At 45.5% G+C, this 24,838-nt stretch overlaps 1 protein-coding gene across 1 annotated transcript; it reads right to left on the minus strand.

Annotated features, from left to right (window-relative positions):
* Window positions 1-22,317: 22,317 nt before the first annotated feature.
* On the minus strand, window positions 22,318-23,220 carry LOC139267950 (putative nuclease HARBI1). The gene has a single exon (XM_070885958.1). The coding sequence runs from the start codon at window positions 23,218-23,220 to the stop codon at window positions 22,318-22,320; it is 903 nt and encodes a 300-aa protein (XP_070742059.1).
* Between the last annotated feature and the right edge of the window lie 1,618 nt (window positions 23,221-24,838).

Here is a 24,838-nt window from a genome sequence, read left to right on the forward strand (position 1 = left end):
GACTCAGCTCCACTTCCCTGCCCGCTCCCCATAACCCCTTTTCCCCTTATCGTTTAAAAACTGTCTATTTTTGTCTTAAATTTATTCAATGTCCCAGCTTCCACAGCTCTCTGAGGCAGCAAATTCCACAGATTTACAACCCTCTGAGAGAAGAAATTTCTCCTCATCTTTAAATGTTTTAAATGTGCAGCCCCTTATTCTAAGATTTTGCCCTCTAGTTCTAGTCTCCCCATCAGTGGAAACATCCTCTTTGCATCAACCTTGTCAAGTCCCCTCATAATCTTATACATTTCGATAAGATCACCTCTCATTCTTCTGATGTGTAGAGACCCAAATTCTCTGAACTGCCTCCAAAGCAAATATATCCTTTCGTAAATATGGAAACCAAAACTGCATGCAGTATTCCAGGTGTGGCTTCACCAATACCTTATATAGCTGCAGCAAGACTTCCCTGCTTTTATACTCCATCCCCTTTGCAATAAAGGCCAAGATACCATTGGCCTTCCTGATCACTTGCTGTACCTGCATACTATCCTTTTGTGTTTCATGCACAAGTACCCCCAGGTCCCGCTGTACAGTGGCACTTTGCAATCTTTCTCCATTTAAATAATAACTTGTTCTTTGTGATTTTTTTTCTGCCAAAGTGCATGACCTCACACTTTCTGACATTATACTCCATCTGCCAAATTTTTGCCCACTCACTTAGCCTTCTATGTCCTTTTGCAGATTTTTTGTGTCCTCCTCACACATTGCTTTTCCTCCCATCTTTGTATCATCAGCAAACTTGGCTACATTACACTCAGTCCCTTCTTCCAAGTCGTTAATATAGATTGTAAATAGTTGGGGTCCCAGCACTGATCCCTGTGGCACCCCACTAGTTACTGATTGCCAACCAGAGAATGAACCTTTTGTCCCAACTCTCTGTTTTCTGTTAATGAGCCAATCCTTTATCCATGCTAATATATTACCACCAATCCCCTGAACTTTGATCTTGTGCAGTAACCTTTTATGTGGCACATTGTCAAATGCCTTCTGGAAGTCCAAATACACCACATCACTAGTTCTCCTTTATCCACCCTGTTTGTACACTTTCCTGGGGATTTCATACATTCTACTTATTATATTGAACAATGAGCTAACCAGTGGGATGTGCTGATGGGTGCACTCAAATGCGGGTATTACTACTTTGTACAGCTGAAGAGGGGACCTCAAAGATATTGTTTGGAAGATGCAATGATGCCTGTCCCAATTGTTGACCTACATCACCTTCAACTGGTGGAACCATTCAATGGAGTGCAGTGTTTGCATTCTGTTGTTTGGAGAATGGTGGAAAAGCATCCACATTGTTTATAAGATGTCCTGCTCACTGTGGTACTCATGAGAAATTTTAATTATCTACTGCGGCTGTCACGAAGGCTCAAACCCATACTTGAAAATTATCTCATGGCTAACTAGCAACTATCCTCCTTGAGATTTCTTTAAGGTTGAGTTGGTTGACAGTGACACACACACAGTTGGGGGGGGCTGGCGGGGGGCGCAATTTTGACTTTAGGTGACAGTGTAAAATGGGCAATATTGATTTAGCCATCCATTATACGTCTCTCGCAATTTTCATTTTCAATGAGTCAACAGAAATTAAAATCGGGAGATATGTATAACCGGCGGCTGAATCAATATCCACATTTTACACTATAGCGCTTTTAACGTATCAAAACATTCCAAGGCGCTTCACAAAATTTTACACCGAGACACATAAGGAAGTATTAGGGCAGATAACCAAAAGCTTCATTGAAGAGTTATATTTTTAAGGAGCATCTTAAAGGAGAAGAGGTAGCGAGATGGTGAGGTTGAGGCAGGAAATTCCAGAGCTTAGGACTTAGCAGTTGAAGGCACGGCCACCAATGGTTGAGTGATTATAATCAAGGATGCTAAAGAGAACAGGATTAGAAGAGCACAGATATCTCGGCTGGAGGCTGGAGGAGATTACAGAGATAGGGAAGGGCGCGATATTGGAGAGATTTGAAAACAAGGATAAGAATTTTGAAATCGAGGTGTTGTTTATCCGAGAGGTCAGCGAGCACAGGGGTGATGGACGAATGGGACTTGGCATGAGTTAAGCCATGAGCAGATGAGTTTTGGGTGTTCTCAAGTTTACGGAGGGTAGACTGTGGGAGGCCAGCGAGGAGTGTGTTGGAATAGTCAAGTCTAGAGGTAACAAAGGCAAGAATGATGGTTTCAGCAGCAGATGAGCTGAGACAGGGGCAGAGTCAAGCAATGTTCCGGAGATAGAAATAGGTGCTGATGGTGCTGATATGTGGTCGGAAGCTCATTTCAGGGTCAAATATGACACCCAGGCCAGAATTTTACCAGTGCTGAGAGGGCAGGATCGGAGGCATGTTGTGTAGCATGGGATGATTTACTAATTTGACAGCTGTAAATGGTCTATAAAAACTTTCATTTTATAGGCCTTCATATTCAAAGGTTAGAAGATGTTGCTTACTGTATTTGAAAGACAAATTGAGCTTAATGCAGCTAGCATGTGTTTGGAGCAAATTCTCTATCCAGTGTCACCTCAATGGAACAACCTCTCTCAACATTCACAGATCGCTTCTGTCATCTCAAACTCACCTTCCATCTATTCCATCAATATTGGTGCCCTTGAAAAACTCTCACCTTGGTCCTCAGAATCCCACCACGATCATCCCCAACACCAGCATCACCGGGCACATCAGCAGCACCAACAATAACACCAACCTTCTCCACAATCAACTGATGCTGCACAGGACAGAGCGCATCAGCACCCGACCACATTGCTGCCTGGGAGGCCAGGGATGGCCTCACCATGGCCACATTTACTTCACTTGACGCTGTACACCCTGGCTGCCACATGATGCGGCAGGTTGGCACAACCCCACACCAACACTATAAAGCATCCCTACAATGCCCACACAATTCCTTTCACATGCATCACTATTGCAGGAGTACCCTTATGTCTCACCATTCACTGCAACTCATTAAGCCACTACCAAAGATGCACACAATTCTGTCCAAGAACTCAAAGTTTTGAAAATAAAGATTTCAATGTTTGACATTATATAAACAAAAACTTTTCATGAACATTGCCAAAAACACCCAAGTGCCTACCCTTGTGTATTATTAGTTGGTATGCTTGCACCAGGATAAGAGTGAGTGTGAGGCGAGCTATTGAGATGGGGATGTGATAATGTAGATAGAGAGCGAGGGATGGGTGGAGGTGCAAGGTAAGTTGGTTTGAGTAAGGATGTGTAGGAGTAGGGTAGGGAAGGCCGAGTGATGAGGATGTAATGAGTGGCACAGCAGGATGAGGTTAAGTGTAGCTTTGAAATAATGTTTTGCGATCTACTGAGATCATAGAAAGGTTTGCGCCACTACAGCCAGGTCTACCTAACGACATTCCTGCTTGTGTCCTCTTGTGCATTGTGCAAACAGGCTGCGGTGGTCTCCTGGGGAGGTCTCTTCCACCCATTGGAAGGGAAGAGAACCTACCTGCGTGCTGTGACTCCCTCCAGAAACATATAGAGGAAGTCATGGGAGAGCCATGTATATTTCTGCAGTGCTTGTCAGTGTTTGCAGCACCTCAATGCTATAGAACACTGACAGCACAACTGTCAAAGTAAATTTGGACGTGGCCCCTTTAAGGAAACCGGCTGATGATGTGTCATCAAATGACATCATCAGACCCGCTTCCTTTTAATTGGCTGGGAACCTCGCTGGGCGGGCTTAACAAGCCCAATCATCATAAAATCACTTTAACAGAGCGAGATGGAGCAGGCAGCTTGATGAAACTGCGCTACGAACCCCGGGCACTGCGTACCCGCCTCAGTAGGCGATATCGCGGCCCAAGTTTGCGAACAGTCTGGTTCAGCCTCAGGCAGATGCTAGGGAGAAGGATGGAATTGGTGGCTAGGGAACGGACTTTGTGACGGGGACCAAAGACAATGGCTTTGTTCTTCCCAATATTTAGTTGAAGGAAATTTCTGCTCATCCAATTGTCAGACAATCAATCTGAGATTGTAGTGACAGTGGAGGGGTGGAGAGAAGTGGTGGTGAGGTAGAGCTGCATGTCGTCAGCTTACATATGGAAACTGATGCTGTGTCATCACTTAAAAGTTGGAACTGAATTAACCCTCTATGGCAGTCTCAGTATCCTGATACATGAATCTACTATTTTAGTTGTGCACTTCCATCAAATGCCCCCTGCAAGGGGGGGGTCACACTCCAAAATACATTTTTTTTCCAGTGCCCCTTTTTTTTGGTGGGGGGGGGAGGGTTTAGGGCATTAAAAAGAGAAATTATACAAGTGCCCCCTGGCTAAAAGTGGGGGGGGGGGGGCACTAAAACCTGCAAATTAAACAAGTTAAACTTTAGAAATAAAATCAAATTAAAATTTGGTTGCCGGAGGTGATGATGCACTCTAGTCCCTCGGGCGCCCACCTCTCGCGGAAGGCCACGAGCGTACCAGTGAACACCGCGTGCTCCATCTCCAGGAACACCCTGGCTTGGATATAACTGCAGAAGAGAGGCAGGCAGTCGGGCTGAATGATCCCCTTGACTGCCCGCTGCCTGGACCAGCTGATGGCTCCCTTGGCCGTGCCCAGGAGCAGTCCTACGAGGAGGCCTTCCAACCTGCTCGATCCCCTCCGCGCAGGGTGCCCAAAGATCAGGAGCGTGGGACTGAAGTGCAACCAGAATTTGAGGAGCAGCCCCTTCAAATAATGGAACGGGGCTGCAACCTCATACATTCCATAAAAACGTGGAACACGGACTCTTCCAGACCGTAGAAATTGTAGGAGGCCTGGGAGCCCGTGAACCGACTTAAAACTTATTGCATGGGACTGCTCTGTGCAACACCCTCCAGACCAAGTCCCCAATAAATTGAGGGAGGATTCCCATGTAGAGTGCACTCCATTTGGGACCCCCGCCTCCTCTGGATGGCAAGATGGTGCGCCATGGCGTGTCTGGATGGCAGACGAGGATGGCAAGGTGGAGAGTGTGCAGGAGCAGCCCATACAGGAAACCCCTCCGCGCAGAACTGAAAGGCACGGAGGGGATTTCCCTGAGGAGGCTCAAGTTGTGAGGCGCCGGCTCCCGAGAGAGGTTTCAAGGCTTGACGCTGATGAGGAATTCTGTCCGGACGGGGGCTCAGTTCAGACGGGATCTCCCCACGTGCTTGAGCCTCCTCGACACACCTAATGGAGTCAGGGCCCAGAGCTGTTTTAGCGACTCGATGGCATTGGTCGCGCGCCGGACGTCAGCCCAGTTTAGGCGCCGTGCCAGCACGTCTGGCGCCATCCAGCCCGCTCCTCCGCCATCGAGCAGGTGCCTGATCCTGGTCACCTCACCAGCCACAGCCCACTGCCACTTAAAACCTCGGTCGTGGAGGTACGGATTCCTGAGCAATGGCTCCTGCAGGACAGCCGCCACTCCAGACAGGGGAGAGCTGCGCTTGGTGGCGACTCTGTTCCAGACTCTGATGAGTTCCTGGTAAAAGACAGGCAGCCCCCGCATGGCGGTCCTGATGCACCCCCAGGCTCACAAACAGGAGCTGCATGTCATAATTGAGGCTGTACTGCTAGCGGAAGAAATACGTCGCCAGCGCACACCACCTAGGACAGGGCCCAATGTAGAGGTATCCCTCCCTGCAGGGTCTGAAGATGGAAAGCCACATGCTGGGTGCTGACACACACCAACGCCTGACCACTCTCCCTAAGCGGGAGACTCAAAACCGCAGCAGAGACCCAGTGCTTCCTGTTGTTCCAGAAGAAGTCCACCAGCTTCTTCTGTATCTTGGTGACAACGGAGGGGGAGGGGTCAAAGTGATCAACTGGTACCACAGCATAGCGGCCAGCAGCTGGTGTATGACTAGGATACATGAGTCATGCAGTCTGCAATACTACAGGTGGTTAACCAGCCAGTCTGGCTCATTAATCTGGCCCTAAGGCATAAACTGTCACTGGAGTCTGGGATTGTTCTCACTCGGCTCCTGATTATCCTGCAAGTCAAAGCTCTAATGGGTAGAGTGATCCTGGCTGTACAAGAAATGGGAAGTTTACCAGTACTGTCCACTGGTTGTCTATATCGTTAAACTCCAGCAGAACCTGTGGCCTCACTTGGGGTTCCTTAAGCATTAACCATTGTCAACCTGCACAAACTCTTCCTGAAGTTAATTAAGTAGGGTGTGTCACAGTGTGGAGAATGTGGACACGCCATGTCTGGCAAACAGAAACTATCAGTGTGGATTGTTCAATAACTTGCAAGACTGTTAATCATGGTGATATGTTTGTGATTACATCAGTTGGTGAATACCTGCTACACCATAGACTATCCTCTAATTAATGTCATGATCTGAATGCTGTAGCAACAATTTGACTGAATTTATTGTGAGGAAGCTTTCAGCTAAGGTTCTTTATTTCCCAGATTTTGTCCTCATAATCTCCTAAATGACATTTTTAAAGTGCACAAAAGGTCTGGTAACAGGAAGCTACATCAAGCCTGATTTAAAAAAAATACAGCACATTCTATTACCAATGTAAAGGATAAATGTTTACAAACGTAGAGCATATGCAGCATTCAGTAAGTCAATTTTTAAAAGAAATCAAGAGGAAATCATTTATCAAATTTAGTGAAAATCCAATAAATGTTTAAGTTATTGAAGTGATAATTTAGTGTTTGAAGACAGACTGTGTACAGATACACGGTCAGCTGTGTTGATGCTTCCCTTCACACCCATGTTCAAAAGGAACTGAAAAGCTGATGAGAGGAAATCACGGGCAATTTGGTCAAAATTCATAATGTTTGTAAGTATTAAGGAAGTACTGCAGGATGCAACAATGATCCCCAACTTCTCATTTTCTGAAGAGAACAGTAAGTTGAATTTTCTCAGTTCTCACTCTGCCTTCTGCACCTATGCAATAAATTCAGACAAGTATTTGCCATGCTGCTCATCCTAGAAGCTGTATACCATTTGCTATACTGTTGTTATTTCTACTCCAGTTGAAACTGGGAATAGGAACGGCTGGAGTATTTTAGCATAAATAAGCAGAGGACCGTACAGATGGAAGTGATGCTTTAACAAGTAGGATTTAATTGACCTAAGCAAGTATGCTGCAACAACAACAAAAAAATCCCACTGCAGATTTCTGCTCCAATTTGGAGCCAGCAGTGAACTCCAGCTCCCTTATGTAATGCCAGTTGCTACTGCTAAATCAATTTCACAGTCCTCCACTGGGTTTAGTACCAATGAAAGTGGTCACTAGCCCGAAACTGGAACAAAGAGCAGGGCCCCTAATGGGTTGAATCTTTAGAATTGTGTACATGGTTACTAGGAACTAATGACTGCTTGCCAGCCAATCAGAATCTTCTTTTATACAAATATATAGTAACTTGATGCTTAACATTTAATATTAGTTGCACTCTACAGTGGTATCATCTGTCAATGTTAACACAGACCAAGGTAGGTTTGCTATGTTTAACAATGACATTGTAGAACTAAATGTTTTCAAATGTAATTAATACATTATTGAACAATGTGTTTACTAAGTATAAATGATTACAGTGCTTATTATTGAACAATGCACAATTGTATTCATCAATAAGGAAATTAAGACTCTAAATAACTTCAAAACTTTCTGCACAGATGCACTTGAATTTCCTTGCTCAGCCACCAATCAGAAATCACCATAATCTCCACAACATCGAGATCTCCTGAAACAACTCAAAATGCACTCAATGTCACATTCAGCACAGAACTCTTTTTGGGAGGAAACTAAAACATTAAATCGTGTCCCCCCGATCTGGGGGACACACCAAACATTTTCAAGGCATTCAGCATAGATTCTGGTTAGGTTTCTTCCACCTGATCAGTGGCATAGGGAATTAGTAGCACTGGCTAATTAAGCTCTATTGGACAGCGGTATTGCAGGTCACAAGCATCACAAACAAAACTTGCATGCAAACACAAAAATAACTTGCATTTATATTGTGCTTTTCATGATCCCAGGATATCCCGAAGTGCTTTACAGACAATTAAGTATTTTGAAGTTGTAGTCGCTGATGTAATGTAAGAAGCACAGCAAACTCCTACAAACAGCAATGAGATAACGACCAGATAATCTGTTTTTTAGTGATGATGGGTGAGGCATAAGAGATTAAGGATTTTAATGCTATTGGGCAAGTATAGAAGGCAAGAGCATTAATGATCAACAGCTATTCACCAGGCCGTGGAGCTTTTCCAGAATCCCATGAATCAAAAGTTGGGGAATATTGAAGCAACCCACTTCGATTTGCAAAAGCAGTTATGGTGATAGCTACACAATACTTTGCGACCTATGTACTAAAGAACATGTGGTGTCATGTCTGGAAAGGCCTGGCAGATCTCTGTGTGGCCTCACCAATACCTTGTACAGTTGTCGCAGGACTTCCCTGCTTTTATACTCCATCCCCTTTGCAATAAACTAGCCAGTTATCAGAGTATGTTTCTCAGATCTTAGCAATAACATGCAGACTAGTTACAACCAGTTGAATGGCTTTCCTGCAAATGTGGAAATCACACAGCAGCAAGCTTTGAGACTTTAAAATAGAATGATGGCTACACATGCAATCACTCTGCCTTTGGTGATGTCCAACTTGGATATTATCTACAAAAACATATCAAGTAAACATCCAAGACATCTGTTACACCCAAGGTGTTAGCCATTTCCCATTCCTCGGGAGCCTCTTATCAACAAGAGCAGGCATTGTCGACGAGATTCAACGACCACCTCCAGTGTGCCAGTGTAGCCTTCGGCCACCTGAGGAGAAGAAGGTTTGAAGACTAGACCCTCAAAACTGCCACCAAGCTCATGGTCTACAGGGCTGTAGTAATACCCACCCTCTTGTATGACTCAGAGACATGGACCATATACAGCAGATGCCTCAAGTCGTTGGAGAGATACCATCAACAATGTCTCCGCAAGATCCTGCAAATCCCCTGGGAGGACAGGCGCACCAACATCAACGTCCTCGGCCAGGCCAACATCCCCAGCATTGAAGCACTGACCACACTTGATCAGCTCCGCTGAGCAAGCCACATTGTTCGCATGCCTGACACAAGACTCCCAAAGCAAGCGCTCTACTCGGAACTCCTTCACGGCAAACGAGCCAAAGATGGGCAGAGGAAATGTTACAAGGGCACCCTCAAAGCCTCCCTGATAAAGTACAACATCCGCACCGACACCTGGGAGTCCCTGGCCAAAGACCGCCCTAAGCGGAGGAAGTGCAGCCGGGAGGGCGCTGAGCACCTCGAGTCCCAGCGCCGAGAGCATGCAGAAAACAAGCGCAGGCAGTGGAAAGAGCGTGCGGCAAACCACCCTTCCCTTAACGACTATCTGTCCCACATGTGACAGAGTCTGTGGTTCTCGTATTGGACTGTTCAGCCACCTAAGAACTCATTTTAAGAGTGGAAGCAAGTCCTCCTCGACTCTGAGAGACTGCCTATGATGATGGTTAGCCTTGGTTCAGTTGTAACACTCTTACCTCTGAGTCTGAAAGTCATGGGTTCAAGCCCTGCTCCAGAGAGTTGGGCACAGAATCTAAGCTGACACTTCAGCACAACACTAAGGGAGTGCTGCATGATGCCCTCTTTCAGATGAGAAGTTAGAACATAAGAACATAAGAAATAGGAGCTGGAGTAAGCTGTCTGGCCCCTCGAGCCTGCTCTGCCATTTAATAAGATCATGGCTGATCTGATCATGGACTCAGCTCCCTTCCCTGCCCACTCCCCATACCCTTTATTTCCTTATCGCTCAAAGATCTGTCTATCTTCACCTTAAATATGTTCAATGATCCAGCCGCAACAGCTCTCTGGGGCAGAGAATTCCACAGATTTACAAACCTCTGAGAGAAGAAATTCCTCCTCATCTCAGTTCTAAATGGGCGACCCCTTATTCTGAAACTATGCTCCCGAGTTCTAGATTCCCCCACAAGGGGAAACATCCTCTCTACATCTACCTTGTCGAGTCCCCTCAGTATTTTATATGTTTCCATAAGATCACCTCTCATTCTTCTGAACTCCAATGAGTATAGGCCCAATCTGCTCAACCTTTCTTCGTAAGTCAACCCCATCATCTCAGGAATCAACCGAGTGAACCTTCTCTGAACTGCCTCCAATGCAAGTATATCCCTCCTTAAATAGCGAGACCAAAACTGTACATAGTACTCTAGGTGTGGCCTCACCAATACCCTATACGGTTGTAGCAGGACTTTTCTGCTTTTATACTCCATCCCCCTTGCAATAGAGGCCAACATTCCATTTGCCTTCCTGATTACTTGTTGTACCTGCATACTCACTGTCATGTATCCTACATGGTTGCTGCTTGTACTATTACAAGGTGTGCCACCAGGGGGCACCTCAATGGGAGACTTTAAGTTACCTGTACAGGTGTGCCAGGCCTAGTATAAAAGGCAGGCCACCAGGTGTGATGCTCACTCTGGAGTTATCAATAAACGATTAAGGTCACTACAGTTCAAGTACAACACATTGCCTCGTGGAGTCATTATCAGAACATCTAAAGATATAACAATTGGCGATGAGATTATGGACCTTCCCACGAAAATGGCTACTCTTGGTACGTTGCAGCAGTTCGCCGATGGTGATGGTTGGGACGTCTTTGTGAAGAGGCTCGACCATTTCTTCACAGCAAATGACCTGGCAGGCAATAATCCGGCCACACTGGCTGATAAGTGCAGAGCTATCTTGCTAACCAGTTGTGGGCCCACTGTCTATGGCCTTGTCAGGGACTTGCTGGCACGAGTGAAGACAATGACCAAGACGTACAAGGAGCTTGTAACGCTGACCCAAGAACAACTCAAGCCCAAAGAGAGCATCCTCTCAGCCAGACACCGGTTTTATACACACCGACGGCCCAAAGGCCAGGAAATCGCGAAATACTCTGCAGACCTCAGGAGGCTGGCGGCACAGTGTAATTTCGGCGACCACCTCACCGAAGCGCTGCGGGATATCTTTGTCATTGGAATTGGCCATGAGGGCCTTCTTCATAAGCTACTGTCGGCGGATACCACAGTCACACTGCAGAAGGCTATCTCCGTGAGCCAGGCATTCATGACCTCGACCTGCGGCTCTAGGCAGATGACTCATCCTCAGGACTCAAACCCGGCAAGTACTGTGCACAGAGTGGTGTCTTTTAGAGGTGGGACTGTAGAACGTGAACCTTCTCAGGGAAGAGAGAACAGGCCCCTGAGTCCCTTAACTCGGAGTCCGCCGAGGGGGGCTAACCGAGTAGCCCCATGCTGGCATTGCGGAGGGAATCACAGGGCTCACCAGTGCCGCTTTAAAGACTATGTGTGTAAAGGTTGCAGCACAAAGGGCCACCTCCAGCGAATGTGTAAAAGAAATATGACTCACTGTGTTGATGAAGAGTCTGCAGGTGGCCATAAATCCAGCGCGGATTATAAAACGATAGTCAGAGAGGCAGCTCAGCCTCACGATGAGGTATATAGCATGTTTACCTGCACCACCGAGCATTCCTCGTTGAGGATGGAAGTCAAGATAAATGGCGTTCCAGTCCTCATGGAAGTGGACACCGGGACAAAGCAGTCAGTAATGAATCAAGAAGCCTTTGAGAGGCTATGAGACAATCAAGCTGAACGATCCAAGTTGGTCCCGGTTCAGGCAAAGCTGCGCACCTGCACCGATGAACTTATCCAGTCGTTGGTAGTGCGGATGTAAAGGTACTCCATGATGGCACAGTGCACAAGTTACCTCTGTGGATTGTTACAGGTGATGGACCAGCGTTATTCGGAAGAAGGTGAATGGAGACGATCCATTGGAGTTGGGAAGATTTCATCCCTCCAGCGATCGACGTCCTCTGCGCTCAGAGGCAAAGCAAGCCCTCACCTGAGGGTGGACCCAGCACCAGAGAACAGACCAGCACAGCACCCGAGGCACAGACCGCCCAGCACGACTGCGTAGAGATGATCCAGCTGAGACGACCCGAATGCACCTTCCAGGCTCCAGTGGCAGGACTCCGGAGGAAGAAAATCGGATCCAAAGGCGACTTCCCAGCTTCGGTGGCAGAACCCAGGGAGAAGAGGATGACTGCAGTCGACATCGTGGATGGAAGAAAGATGGCGCCCAAACCACGAGGTGAGGCACTGAAGAAAAAGATGGCGGCAGCCAGACCACGAGGTACAGCGCTGATGGAGCAACACGTGGCACCAAACGAAGAAGGGGATTGGGGTAAAGATAGCAAGGCACTCATAAAGGAGGCCTGCAACCCACCACACTTAAAGTTCCACACCCTCAATCAATGTAAAAACAACTGTGAGTTAGATGTAAAATGTGTAATTGATGATCAGAGCTGTGCACATGCAATAAGCAAAGAAAAGTCGCGCGATCGCGATCGGAGCTACAGGTTATTTACTATCAGTAATGAAACTTTGTGCGATGTAAGATTTCAACTGCATAGAAACATAGAAACATAAAAAATAGGTGCAGGAGTAGGCCATTCGGCCCCTCGAGCCTGCACCACCATTCAATATGATCATGTCTGATCATTCACCTCAGTACCCCTTTCCCGCTTTCTCTCCATTCCCCTTGATCCCTTTAACCGTAAGGGCCATATCTAACTCCCTCTTGAATATATGAACTGGCATCAACGACTCTCTGCGGCAGGGAATTCCACAGGTTAACAACTCCCCGAGTGAAGAAGTTTCTCCTCATCTGAGTCCTAAATGGCCTACCCCTTATCCTAAGACTGTATCCCCTGGTTCTGGACTTCCCCAACCGTCAATGCAGCAGGCAGACACCCATCGGGAGTACACAGGTCCAGCGAGCCACCCAATGTAGTAGCCTGCATCCCTGGGACCAGAGTTATGCACCATGGAGCATGGCCACAAACAGCCAATACATACAAGCCGCAGACTAAGGGATCTCAGGAGGGCAACAGCGAGCCCGACCCCTGATCGGCTCCACCTCTCAGGCACCCGATGGCACCAACCGCCACGAGCCTGAAAGAGCAAATCGCGCTAAGGCACAGCCCCCAGACATTATCGCCACCAAGACTACACCCGGAAACGAAGGGTCACCCGCAACGGTTCTCCCAAATGGGACCGGTCCCAGCCAGGATCCCAAACCAAATAATGCCCAGGCAAGCGAGTCAGCAGTTCCCTGTGCACTGCTAGACTACTGCCCCTCAGGGAGCAGCAGCAATCCAGGGCCCAAGGAAAGGACACGGAGGTCACAGGCATCTGTGAACCTGCCCAACGCTAGGAGCAATGGCAAAGGCCCCGAGAGTAGATAACTTGAGCCAACTGGGTTCCCACTGCCAGCACTGGGCACCACGCCGCCATCAGACCACCTGGACACCATCCAGCAGTTCTGGTACTAGTTTGTCCTCACACACCATTACTGATTCCAAGTATATATCAAGTATGTACCTCACCAGTCAAATTTACTTGCCTCACAACTGTACCACAAATGCAATTTTTTTTTCTGGACTTGATGAATGTAATGAGCCACCGGCATAATCTATATGTCAGGGGGAGAGAATGGAGTGTCATGGACGCACAGACAGAAACCACCAGCACCTCCATTGCCAACGAAACACCACCTACACACCCAAGATGGAAACGACCCTCTAAGGGTCAACCAGATAGAACTAAGCCCGGAGCACAGTCAATGCATGAAGGCGATTTACGCTAAAGGCTTGGGGGAGAGTGATGTCATGTATCCTACATGATTACTGCTTGTACTATTACAATGTGTGCCACCAGGGGGCACCTCAGTGGGAGACTTGTACGTTACTTGTACAGGTGTGCCAGGCCTAGTATAAAAGGCAGGCCACCAGGTGTGATCCTCAATCTGGAGTTATCAATAAAGGACTAAGGTCACTACAGTTCAAGTACAACACATTGCCTCGTGGAGTTATTATCAGAGCATCTAAAGATATAACACCAACTTTCTGTGTTTCATGCTCAAGGACCGCCAGGTCCCTCTGTACTGCAGCATTTTATAATTTCTCTCCATTTAAATAATAATTTGCTTTTTAATTTTTCCTGTCAAATTAGATAATCTCTTATTTTCCCAAATTATACTCCATCTGCCAAATGTTTGCCCACTCACTTAGCCTATCTCTATCCCTTTGCAGAATTTTTGTGTCCTCCTCACAACTTGCTTTCCCACCTATCTTTGTATCATCAGCAAATTTGGCTACATTACACTTGGTCCCTTCATCCACATCATTAATATAGATTGTAAATAGTTGAGGCCCCAGCACCGATCCCTGTGGCACCCCACGAGTTACCGTTTGCCAACTGGAAAATGACCCATTGATCCCAACTCTCTGTTTTCTGTTCGTTAGCCAATCCGCTATCCGTGTTAATATATTACCCCCAACTCCATGAGCTTTTATCTTGTGCAGTAACCTTTTATATGGCAGCTTATCAAATGCCTTCTGGGAATCCAAATACGCCACATCCAGTGGTTCCCCCTTATTCACCCTGCCATGGATGGATATAAAGAATCCAATTATACTATTTGAAAAAGAGCAAGTGTCCCAAGGTGACCTGATCAACATTTATCCCTCAAACATTACCACCAAAAATAGATTATGTGTTAATTTATCTCATTGTTGTTTATCAAATCTTGCTGCGTGCATGTTGACTGCTGTTTTTACATAGATTATTATAGTGACTATAGAAACATAGAAAATAGGTGCAGGAGTAGGCCACACGGCCCTTCAAGCCTGCACCGCCATTCAATACGATCATGGCTGATCATTCACCTCAGTACCCCTTTCCTGCTTTCTCTCCATACCCCTTGATCCCTTTAGCCGTAAGGGCCATATCTAACTTCCTCTTGAATATATCCAATGAACTGGCATCAACGACTCTCTGCGGTAGAGAATTCCACAGGTTAACAACTCTCTGAGTGAAGAAGTTTCTCCTTATCTCAGTCCTAAATGGCTGACCCCTTATCCTGAGACTGAGTCCTCTGGTTCTGGACTTCCCCAACATCGGGAACATTCTTCCTGCATCTAACTTGTCCAGTCCTGTCAGAATTTAATATGTTTCTATGAGATCCCCTCTCAGCCTTCTAAACTCCAGTGAATACAGGCCCAGTCGATCCAGTCTCTCCTCATATGTCAGTCCTGCCATCCCGGGAATCAGTCTGGTGAACCTTCGCTGCACACCCTCAATAGCAAGAACGTCAAAAGTAATCATTAGCTGTGAAGTACTTTGGGTGTCTGAGTTTATGAAAGGTGCTATAAAAATGCAAGTCCTTTGCTAACAAACAGACTCAGCCAGCAATACTACATTATCTTCCTCCTAGAAATCATGCATCCACATATTGTAATTCCGTCCTCAGTTCGAATTATAATAACACTGAGTTGAACAGAGTATACATTCAGTAAAAATTTCTAGTGTTACAAATGCAAAGTAACCACAGTTCAAATCTTAGGCAAAAACAGCTTATCATTTTGTAAATTTAATGTTCATCACTTCATTTATCCGATTTGCTTCAGTCATTTGTAAGGTTTCTGACATTTCAAACTATATAGTCAATTAAGGCTTTCTCTTTTACACATAGAATTCATGTTTATATATTATTATATTTGATAGGTAGGTAGGCAGGCAGACTTTATTAACAAGAAAGACCCGGAATTTGTGGTAAGCAGCGAAGCAAAGGTGTTCGCCACTGGCCTCGAAGTAAGCTTCCCACAAAGATCTCACAATCTCTTTGGCAAGAATTTTAGGTTTTCCAACATTCAATTCAAAACAATGCAGGAAAATGGGGATCCCCTTGTGCGAGTTGTTGTGACGTCAACAAGCTGTCTAAGCAGCCAATCAAAATGCAGAATTCTCACTAACGGCGAAAAAGGAAGTGAGTAAGCTGATAAAATTCTAACGTTTTAAAAATGTTAGAGAGAGCAAGACAAAGATTCAGGCTCTCACATGGGGAAAAGGCAAACCTGAAATAAAGATGAATAAATCCCAAAGTTGCGATCAAAGGCAGAATGATGGTGAATGCTGCCAATTCACCGTTATCTGGACCCCAAATTCCAGGCCAATATTTATAACAAATTAAAATTGATGCAATTCCTGAGGTTTTTAAAATAGCCTGCAGTGTACAAGGATTCCATCTTGAAAGTTTTTGTTCTATTCATATACATAAATCCAAGCTCTTGTTAAAAGAGAAACCTTTAGGAAACATAGGAGACATAATACAAAAAAATCTCTGTAAATTATTTTTTATTTTAAAGTAGGGCCCTATGTACACTGATTGAGAAAATGAAGAAAAATAGGGTACTTATTAGGTTAACAAAAAGTAGTGCTATTTATCACAGCTTATTGGCCAACGCCATTTCTAAATATGTATCCTGCTTTTGATGATTGTACTCTGACAGAAATCACCTTGAAGAATTATGTATTCCTTATTCAATTCTACAGATTTGTGACTGGGATTACAATGCTTGTTGGGGGTGCTTAGCTATGACATCCTGATGTAATATTGCTAAAGTAAAATTATCTGTACATATAGAATAATAGATATCTTGCACGGATATACAAGGCAGTAATTGGATCAAGAGATTCTGATGACTTTATAAATTGCGAGAGAGAAACTGAATTTTTTTTGCATATTATCAGAACCCCGGAATTCAACTCCATTCCTAACACCTTGTTCCTCTATGAAATGGAAGTATGCTATGCGGTTTCTGTATACCCTGTTGCATGGATATTGCCACCTTTGTTGACCCCCTTCCAATCCTTGCCATTCTTGCAGCAGCTTCCCCTACACATTTCCCCTCTCTGACTTGTTGCTCATGTTCCTCTTCCTCCTCCACCACCCAGATAGGAATTGCCAAAACTATTCCCAATCACAAGAGGTCTCAGTTGTTTCAAAACACAAGGCAAAAAATTATCTCCTAAATTTACAGTTCTGCAACAAGCAATGCTTATTTAGACATTTCCTCAATGATGCAGAAAATTTCAGAGTGTCTCTTTAAATAACCTTGGTTTAATTTCTCTACTGCCCACTTTCCTGAACGGCTCCTTCATTGAGTGGCTGCCCCATTTTTCCTGCAAAAGTTGCAGTGGGGTCCTATCTGCAAGATAGAACCACTATTTTAATATTTAAATTGTGTTGCCACTTGATACAGGTGGACCCTGCTGCTCGGGTCCTTCTGGCAATTAAAATAGTGGCAGATCCAATGGAGGCGCAATCAGGGCAGTAAATACTGCTCCACTATTTTCATTGTCAAACTCCCCATTAACGCAAGGCAAAGGCAGTACCCCATAGTGTTTATATTTGATATTAAAGCTGCAGGATTTGCTGCTCTTTGCGACCACTGTTTATCAGCCAATAGAATCAGATTAATAAATCACATAGTGGGTCATTTACTGTTGATAGAAGTGGCATTGGATCTAAAGGTATTCAGCATCATCTGACTCATACTATAGTAAAAGTGGTGGTAGAATGCAGTAATATATCGGTAACAGTAGGGTTAATTTTGGGTAATAGTATAAAATGGATGATAATGATTCAGCTGCCTTCAATGGAAATGAAAATCAGGAGAGATGGGTGGCTGAATCAATATTGTCCATTTATCACCCAAAGTCAAAATTGATATGGATATGATATGGATAACTGATATGGATATCTGATATGGATAACTTACAAAAATAATGTGTAGTTGCTTCATTTTTGTAATACTTCAGTGATTACATTTTTACAATGACATATTTCCCAATGGATGAACAGACCACATGAAAGTGAGTAATCTTTCCTTTGTTTCACTTTTTGAACCCCATTTGCTCAGCAGAAAACGTTTTGATGTTGTCACAAGTAATGGGAGCCAACTGTAACTTGCGAGGGCTATTGTTATCAGCAAATATCTGAACAGTCGACTAATCGGCAACAATTAAAATAGCCTACTCTGATTCCCTATAGTTGAGCATTCAGGCACGTATGTGCAGAATGCCCAGATGTGTGCCTAATAACCCAGGAAAATTTGCATGAAAGCAGTGAGGAGCAGCACTGCACAGATCCTTCAGCAGCCAACCAGTGCAAATGTTCCATCAGCTTAAAATTACGTAGTTCCCTAAGTTATTTTCTTATAGGCCAAATAATCAGTTTTCAAACAACATGTTGAATCAACAACTTCAGTAAATTACTATTTCTGACAGCCATAAGTTTGGCTAAATAGTAGTGAACAACTGTATAATGCATTTGCAGCTGGTTTAGTCTGGAAGCATAGTATTTATGGTTCTTACTTCACGCTGCTGTGGACATGGAATCTTTAGAAGACTAACAATCCAGTACATTAACCATATGTGTAATGAGCTTTTTTAATCATGAAGAGTGTCTCATTTCAGGGGGGAAAAAAACTGTAAGTGCTCATTTTGCTCTCCTGAACTGTACTGTCTGCACAAAGTCTTCAGAAAGAGTAAGGAAAGCACAGCAAGTTTTCTGCCTGCTTGTCTTATTTCCATAGAGGGAGAGAATCATAAGTTACAGGCTGTGAGGAAAGAACAGTGACAATAAGTCAGTAGAACAAAGTATAAATTTATGTACCATACCATGACCTTCTGGTATCAGTAAGTCAGTAGAATGATATACAGCAAGCACACTACTCTTAATCGTACAATCTTAGAACAGCTATTCCTAACAAAGTCATTTGGAGCTTGATTCTTTCAAGGTACAGCTCATACATACACACATACACACACACTCACTCAAACCACAATGTGCTTTATATTTTCCTTTCTATTGTGCTAGCACTAACTTTGGCACAGACTCAGTGATAGTATGGTTCAAAGTTGATTTTCATTTGACTCATGACATTGATAGTATTTTAGAAATGGTGACTAGGCCAGATGGCAAATGAGGGCAATAAACGTCTCAGAGGTTAATGTATTGACCAAGATACGCCAGAGGAAAAATGCACTACTTGGAGTGGTAAAACCAGCTCAGTCAGTTGCTCATGACATGTGGAAGAGGTGGCAGTAGTTGTGAGTGCCTTCTCCATGACTCCTAGGACAGCCCTGCAATACAAGAAGAAATGTAATGGCCTGATGAGGATAACAAAGATAAGTGATGAGATAGAGAGGTACCATGAATACTCTGTCACATCCTCTGTGGCACTGCATCACTCCTTGCTCTCACGGTGTTCAGCTGCTGCCCTACAAAATTACTGAGTGCACTGCTTGTCCATGGTCTCATCCCTCGCCCACACATCACTAAAGAATAGACCGTCCCTTACTGCATATGCATGCTGAGCCTTCCAAGCCCCGCTTCACATGGCCTTGCCTCCTTTCAGCTCCTATCATCCCCTTCCATTCTTTCAATATTGACAATGTGCATTGACTACACTTATGTGCCAATCAGAGACATTTACCATTGTTGCCATTCTTCCTGCAATTGGTTGTGTGGTTGAAAACGGCCCATAACCAATTATTACGCCAATGACTGCTGTCCTTCAAGCCTTATATGATTATTTAGAGAGAACACTGAAGAGTAGCTTCCAAGATCTTTTGGGCACCATCTCTCAGAATTTCCAGAATCTCACTGCAACCATTAAGTCAGCCTTTCTTGTGATCAGTGAAAGGCTGAAACCAGGACCCTGTGTCAATGGTAAGGGCAGGAGTCGTGTTGCTGGCTGTCCCTCAGGCTACCAGCACATGTCAGCATTCCAGGCAGTGCCCGCAGATGCTTTTGCAAGTGCCAGCAATGTGGCAGGACCAGAGACACAATCTTCTATGGGCCCATTCCTGGCACTGATGGGAAGATCTGTTTGAAGAGGCTCATACTAGAAAAATATAGCCGTCCATCTCTCAAGACCCCGGACCTAAGGTCATCATCATCTTCATAGGCAGTCCCTTGAAATCAAGGAAGACTTGCTTCCACTCTAAAAATGAGTTCTTAGGTGACTGAACAGTTCAGTACGGGAATTACAGTCTCTGTCACAGGTGGGACAGACAATCATTGAAGGAAAGGGTGGGTGGGACTGGTTTGCTGCATGCTCCTTCCGCTGCCTGCACTTGTTTTCTGCATGCCCTCGGCGATGAGACTCGAGGTGCTCAGCACCCTCCCAGATGCACTTCCTCCACTTAGGGCAGTCTTTGCCCAGGGACTCCCAGGTGTCGGTGGGGATGTTGCATTTTATCAAGGAGGCTTTGAGGGTGTCTTTGAAACATTTCCTCTGCCCACCTTGGGCTCGCTTGCCGTGTAGACGTTCCGAGTAGAGCGCTTGCTTTGGGAGACTTGTGTCAGGCACGCGGACAATGTGGCCCGCCCAACGGAGCTGGTCGAGTGTGGTCAGTGCTTCGATGCTGGGGATGTTGGCCTGGTCGAGGACGGTAACGTTGGTGCATCTGTCCTCCCAGGAGATTTGCAGGATCTTGCAGAGACATCGTTGGTGGCACAGAGAAGAACTACCAAAATAGTTTAGAGGACAAAAAGCATAAACACGAGATGGAAGCCGAGTGTTGATAAAGGTTAGGCTGTATGTGAAATAAGTTGTAACTAAATGTCTTGCAGCACTAACAGAGTGCTAGTTGTGGATTAGCTCCTTTTTCGCAGCATATGGCAGTAGTCATCTTATGGCTTGCATGTAAACTGATCCAGTTAGGTAGAAAGAAATTACTGGAAAGCTTGGGCACAGAGGTTAGGGGAAGGGAGCTGATGGAAGTTACGACAGGCGACCTGAAGGAACCTTGAGAAGTCTCCAGCATGAGCTTGTTGCAAATGTTACTGGTCATCATTACCAGGTGTTCCGCATCATTCTCATCCAGCACCTGACCCTCTACATCACCTCGTGTCTCAGTTGGCATGCCTTCCTCCTCAAGAATTCCTTTTGTGTAGCACACAGCATGCAACCACTATCCTAGAGACGGTGCTAGGGCATCCCACAGAGCTCCTTGCAACATCAGGCACCTGAACCAACCCTTCAACATTTCAGTTATCTGCTCAATACAACTGATGGTGCTGGCATGTCATTGGAACATGCCTCTGTGTTGTCATTAGTCAAGGAAACAAAAGGGAGCTACCCAGCGACTTGCCGTTGTGAGTGGAAATGGTTGAGAATGGACATTTCCTGCCAGCCGCTAGCAAAATATACATTGACATGCAGGATCTGGTGCTGATAGTTGAAACTGAGCCAAACATTTAAATGGAATCCTTTTCTTTTCATGTAATTCTTAGGTTTCACTTATGGCAGTTAGTTGACCACATGTGCCCCATCTATAGCCCCTTGAAACTTTGGGAATCACCTAAGTAAAAGTTTAGAGCTTTGCTGTTTAGGCCCCATATCAAAATGGACAAACTGGCCTGCCCTGGTAAACAGGGCATCAGTGATTTTACAAATGCAAATATGCACTCCAAACTGGCTTGCATTACAGAAGTCTTCTGTAACACCCTGGAAAGTACCCACTGCAAAGAAGTTAAGGACATTTGTCATTTTTTTGGCCATAGACAGTGTGGTCCTTGTAGTGGACATGGGCCGGAGGTTTGGTTGGCACATAAGGCACAGCTCTTCACGGGCTTCTCTGCTGAATCGCAGCCTTTTCACAATTCCTGGGTTATTGTTGGAGCAGCGGGGCCAATAGGTTTATCAGCCAGTATCATAGAAAAATGAAAACCTCCTGGCAGAGAGCTTTGCCTATGAAGCCTAAACAGCAAAGCTCTCTGCCAGGAGGTTTTCATTTTTCTATGATACTGGCTGATACACCGGGCTTCCTTAAATAACTCCTCCTCCTTCTTGACACCTCCAACAGGTGCAATATGACTGGCTGTCCTGTACCAACTGGCGGGAGGCCACAAGTCTGACGGACTATGTGGAAGGAGGTGGCATACCACATCACGGGCAGCACTGTGATCCCCAGGTCCCACACCCAATGCAGGAGGGAGTTTAACGAGCTCACATGAGTGGTCCGGGTGAGTGAAGGCTTCAACAAATGCTACATACCACCATCTGTACCACAAGCTTCACACGTTTCTCAATGCACCACACCCCCAGCACTCGCCCACCTACAATCTCTACTTAGCAACACTCACACCCACATCTCAAACCTTGCACACAATGACAGCTATTCAACTATGATAGGCACAAGGATCATTAGTTATTAGAGTTCATGTAATATGTGTGATATGCTTATAGATAGGTTTATTAAAGGTGTTTGGAATATTTTGGGGTCTCTCTCATTTCACCTTTGCGCCCAGGAGAATGCTGTGATACAGCGTGAGACAGGAATGGGGTGAGCTACAGGGATCTGGAGTTTCATTCATTCGAATTGCAGTCTGATGAGTTGCTCACAGACAGCCCATCCAGAAGGCCGATTGTCTCGCTGCCTTCTCCCTCGCTCCTGTTCCTCTTCATCATCCTCATCCTCCTCTGCCTCGTCTTCCTCCCGAGGCGGTCCTGCTATCCATGCTGTCAAGGGCTGTGCCCTCATGATGGCCAAGTTGTGGAGCATGCAGCAGACCACCAGGAAATGGGACACCTGCTCTGACGAGTACTGGAGGGCTCCTCCCGAGCTGTCAAGCCAATGGAACCGTTGCTTCAGTAGGCTGATTGTGTTTCTGGTGGCAGCATGGCTCTCATTATATGAGTGCTGGGCAGGAGTGTTGGGGTTCTGGAGCCAGGTGGAGAGTGGATAGCTCTTGTCTCCGAGCAGCCACAGTCGAGCTTGATGTAGTGGCTGGAAGAGTGTTGGCACATTGGACTGGCACAGGATGAAGGCATTGTGGGTGCTGCCAGGATAGCAGGCATTGATATTGAGGATTCGCTGTCTGTGGTTGCACACCAACTGCACATTAAGTGAATCGTAGCCTTTGCGATTACGGAAGATCTTAGGACTGTTATGTGGTGTCCGCAAACCCACAAAGTCAATGGCACCTTGCATCATCAGGAATCCCGCTATCCTGGCAAAGCCAAATGCAGGCTCGTCCTGCTTCTCTCTAGTGATGGGGTAGCCCCTTCTCCTACTGTAGAGAGCCTGAGTGACCTCCCAGATGCAGTGATGGACGGCGAACTGCGAGATGTTAGCTATATCTCCTGCTGCAGACTGGAAGGATCTGCTGACGAAAATATTGAGGGCCCCGGTGACCTTGACTATCACTGAGAGAGCCGTGGCTGCCCTGGTATAAGGCTGGTTGCAGGAGATGGCAGAGTTCTGTGACCACATCCTTGGTGAAGCAGAGCCTTCTGATACACTTCTCCTCGCTTAATTGACGGTAGGAGAAGTGCACTCAGAAGACCCTCGGAGCGTAAGACCTCCTGTTGAGAGCCCTGATGTCCCTCCTCCTCCCTTTGCACACATGATCTGAATATCTCGCTGCCTCCACACCCTCCATGAGGGTGACTGCCAGTACAGCCCGCACTAATCTTAGCAAGTTTTGTAGTTCGAATCTTTCCATAAATAATTATGCAGTTTTGTACTCCTGATTCCAAAGAACCTTGAAATTACTAAAGAAAAGTTTTGCAGTAGCAGGAACTAACACACTGCCACTCAAACTTTACAAACTTGTCAGGTGCGAGTGAGATTGGTGATGATCGTTTTAAATAGCGTTGCTGGAGCTGTCGTCCTGCTGTTGCACATCACCTCAACCTGTCGTTAACTCCAGCCTTTAAGTCCATTGGCTATAAGGAAGTTGGGAGATTGGGCATCCAGTGAGCGTTGCACACTCACAACCTCCATGATAGCATCCACTGAGCGTTGATGTCACAACCTCCATGATGGCAAGGTCCCTGGTGAGCACGTTTACCAGCAATGCTACCAGTAAGACCGATACGGTGTACACCACTGGAACTGGCATCAGCTGTCGTTACAGCTGTCATTGTCATTTTAGTACTATCTTTAGCGCTAACATGTGGCGCAAACCACACAACTTTTTCCCCCAAAGTATTGAAATTGGACCAATAATTTCTGATTTCTTTTAATCCAAAATCACAGTAACTTACGAAGCCACTTTTACCTAGATCAGTAGATTGTGGCAAACTTTTTAACCAATAAGGGAATTAAGGGTTATGGGGAGCGGGCGGGTAAGTGGAGCTGAGTCCACGGCCAGATCAGCCATGATTTTATTGTATGGCGGAGCAGGCTCAAGGGGCTAGATGGCCTACTCCTGTTCCTAATTCTTATGTTCTTATGTTCTTATGTCTGTTTTATGCAGCAGGCTGGAAGGGCCGAATGGCCTACTCCTGCACCTATTTTCTATGTTTCTATGTTTCTATATACCTTATGACACCATCTGGAAAGGTGGAAATCATAGAATGGTTTCAGCACAGAAGGAGGCCATTAGGCCCGCCGAGTCGGCCGGCTTTCTGCAAGACCACTTCAGCTAGTCCCACTCCACCATCCTTTCCCCATAGCCCTGCAAATGTTATTCCTTCATTTACTTCTCCAATTTCCTTTCGATAGAAATGATGGAATCGATGACAGCTAATGTCACTGTACTAAAATATTGTCATTTGTGACTTCTGGGAGGAATTTAATTTCTAACCGATCAAATGCAGGTGAAAATCTGGTGGATTTGGATTCTGCCCCAAATTCCACCAAACTGCTATCACTGCACTGCATATATGTCCAGTCCAGGAATTACAGGGTCTATACTCACATCTGTCCCTCTCACCAGTAGCCATGCAAAGATATGATAGCCTTGTGGTTATGGTACTGGTCTTTTAAACCAATGACCACACGTTCACACACTGTCATAGCAAGACATAAATCTAAATTTAAAAAATCGAGGAAAAAGTGGCCATGAAAGCTGCTGGAATGTTGTGAAAATCCAACTACATCACTA

The sequence above is a fragment of the Pristiophorus japonicus genome, chromosome 1 (genome assembly GCF_044704955.1).
Source record: "Pristiophorus japonicus isolate sPriJap1 chromosome 1, sPriJap1.hap1, whole genome shotgun sequence".
Lineage (NCBI taxonomy): Eukaryota > Metazoa > Chordata > Chondrichthyes > Pristiophoridae > Pristiophorus > Pristiophorus japonicus.

Coding starts and splice junctions, on each gene's coding strand:
- LOC139267950 (XM_070885958.1), bottom strand. CDS start 23,220: ATGTGGTCACAGAACTCTGCCATCTCCTGCAACCAGCCTTATACCAGG.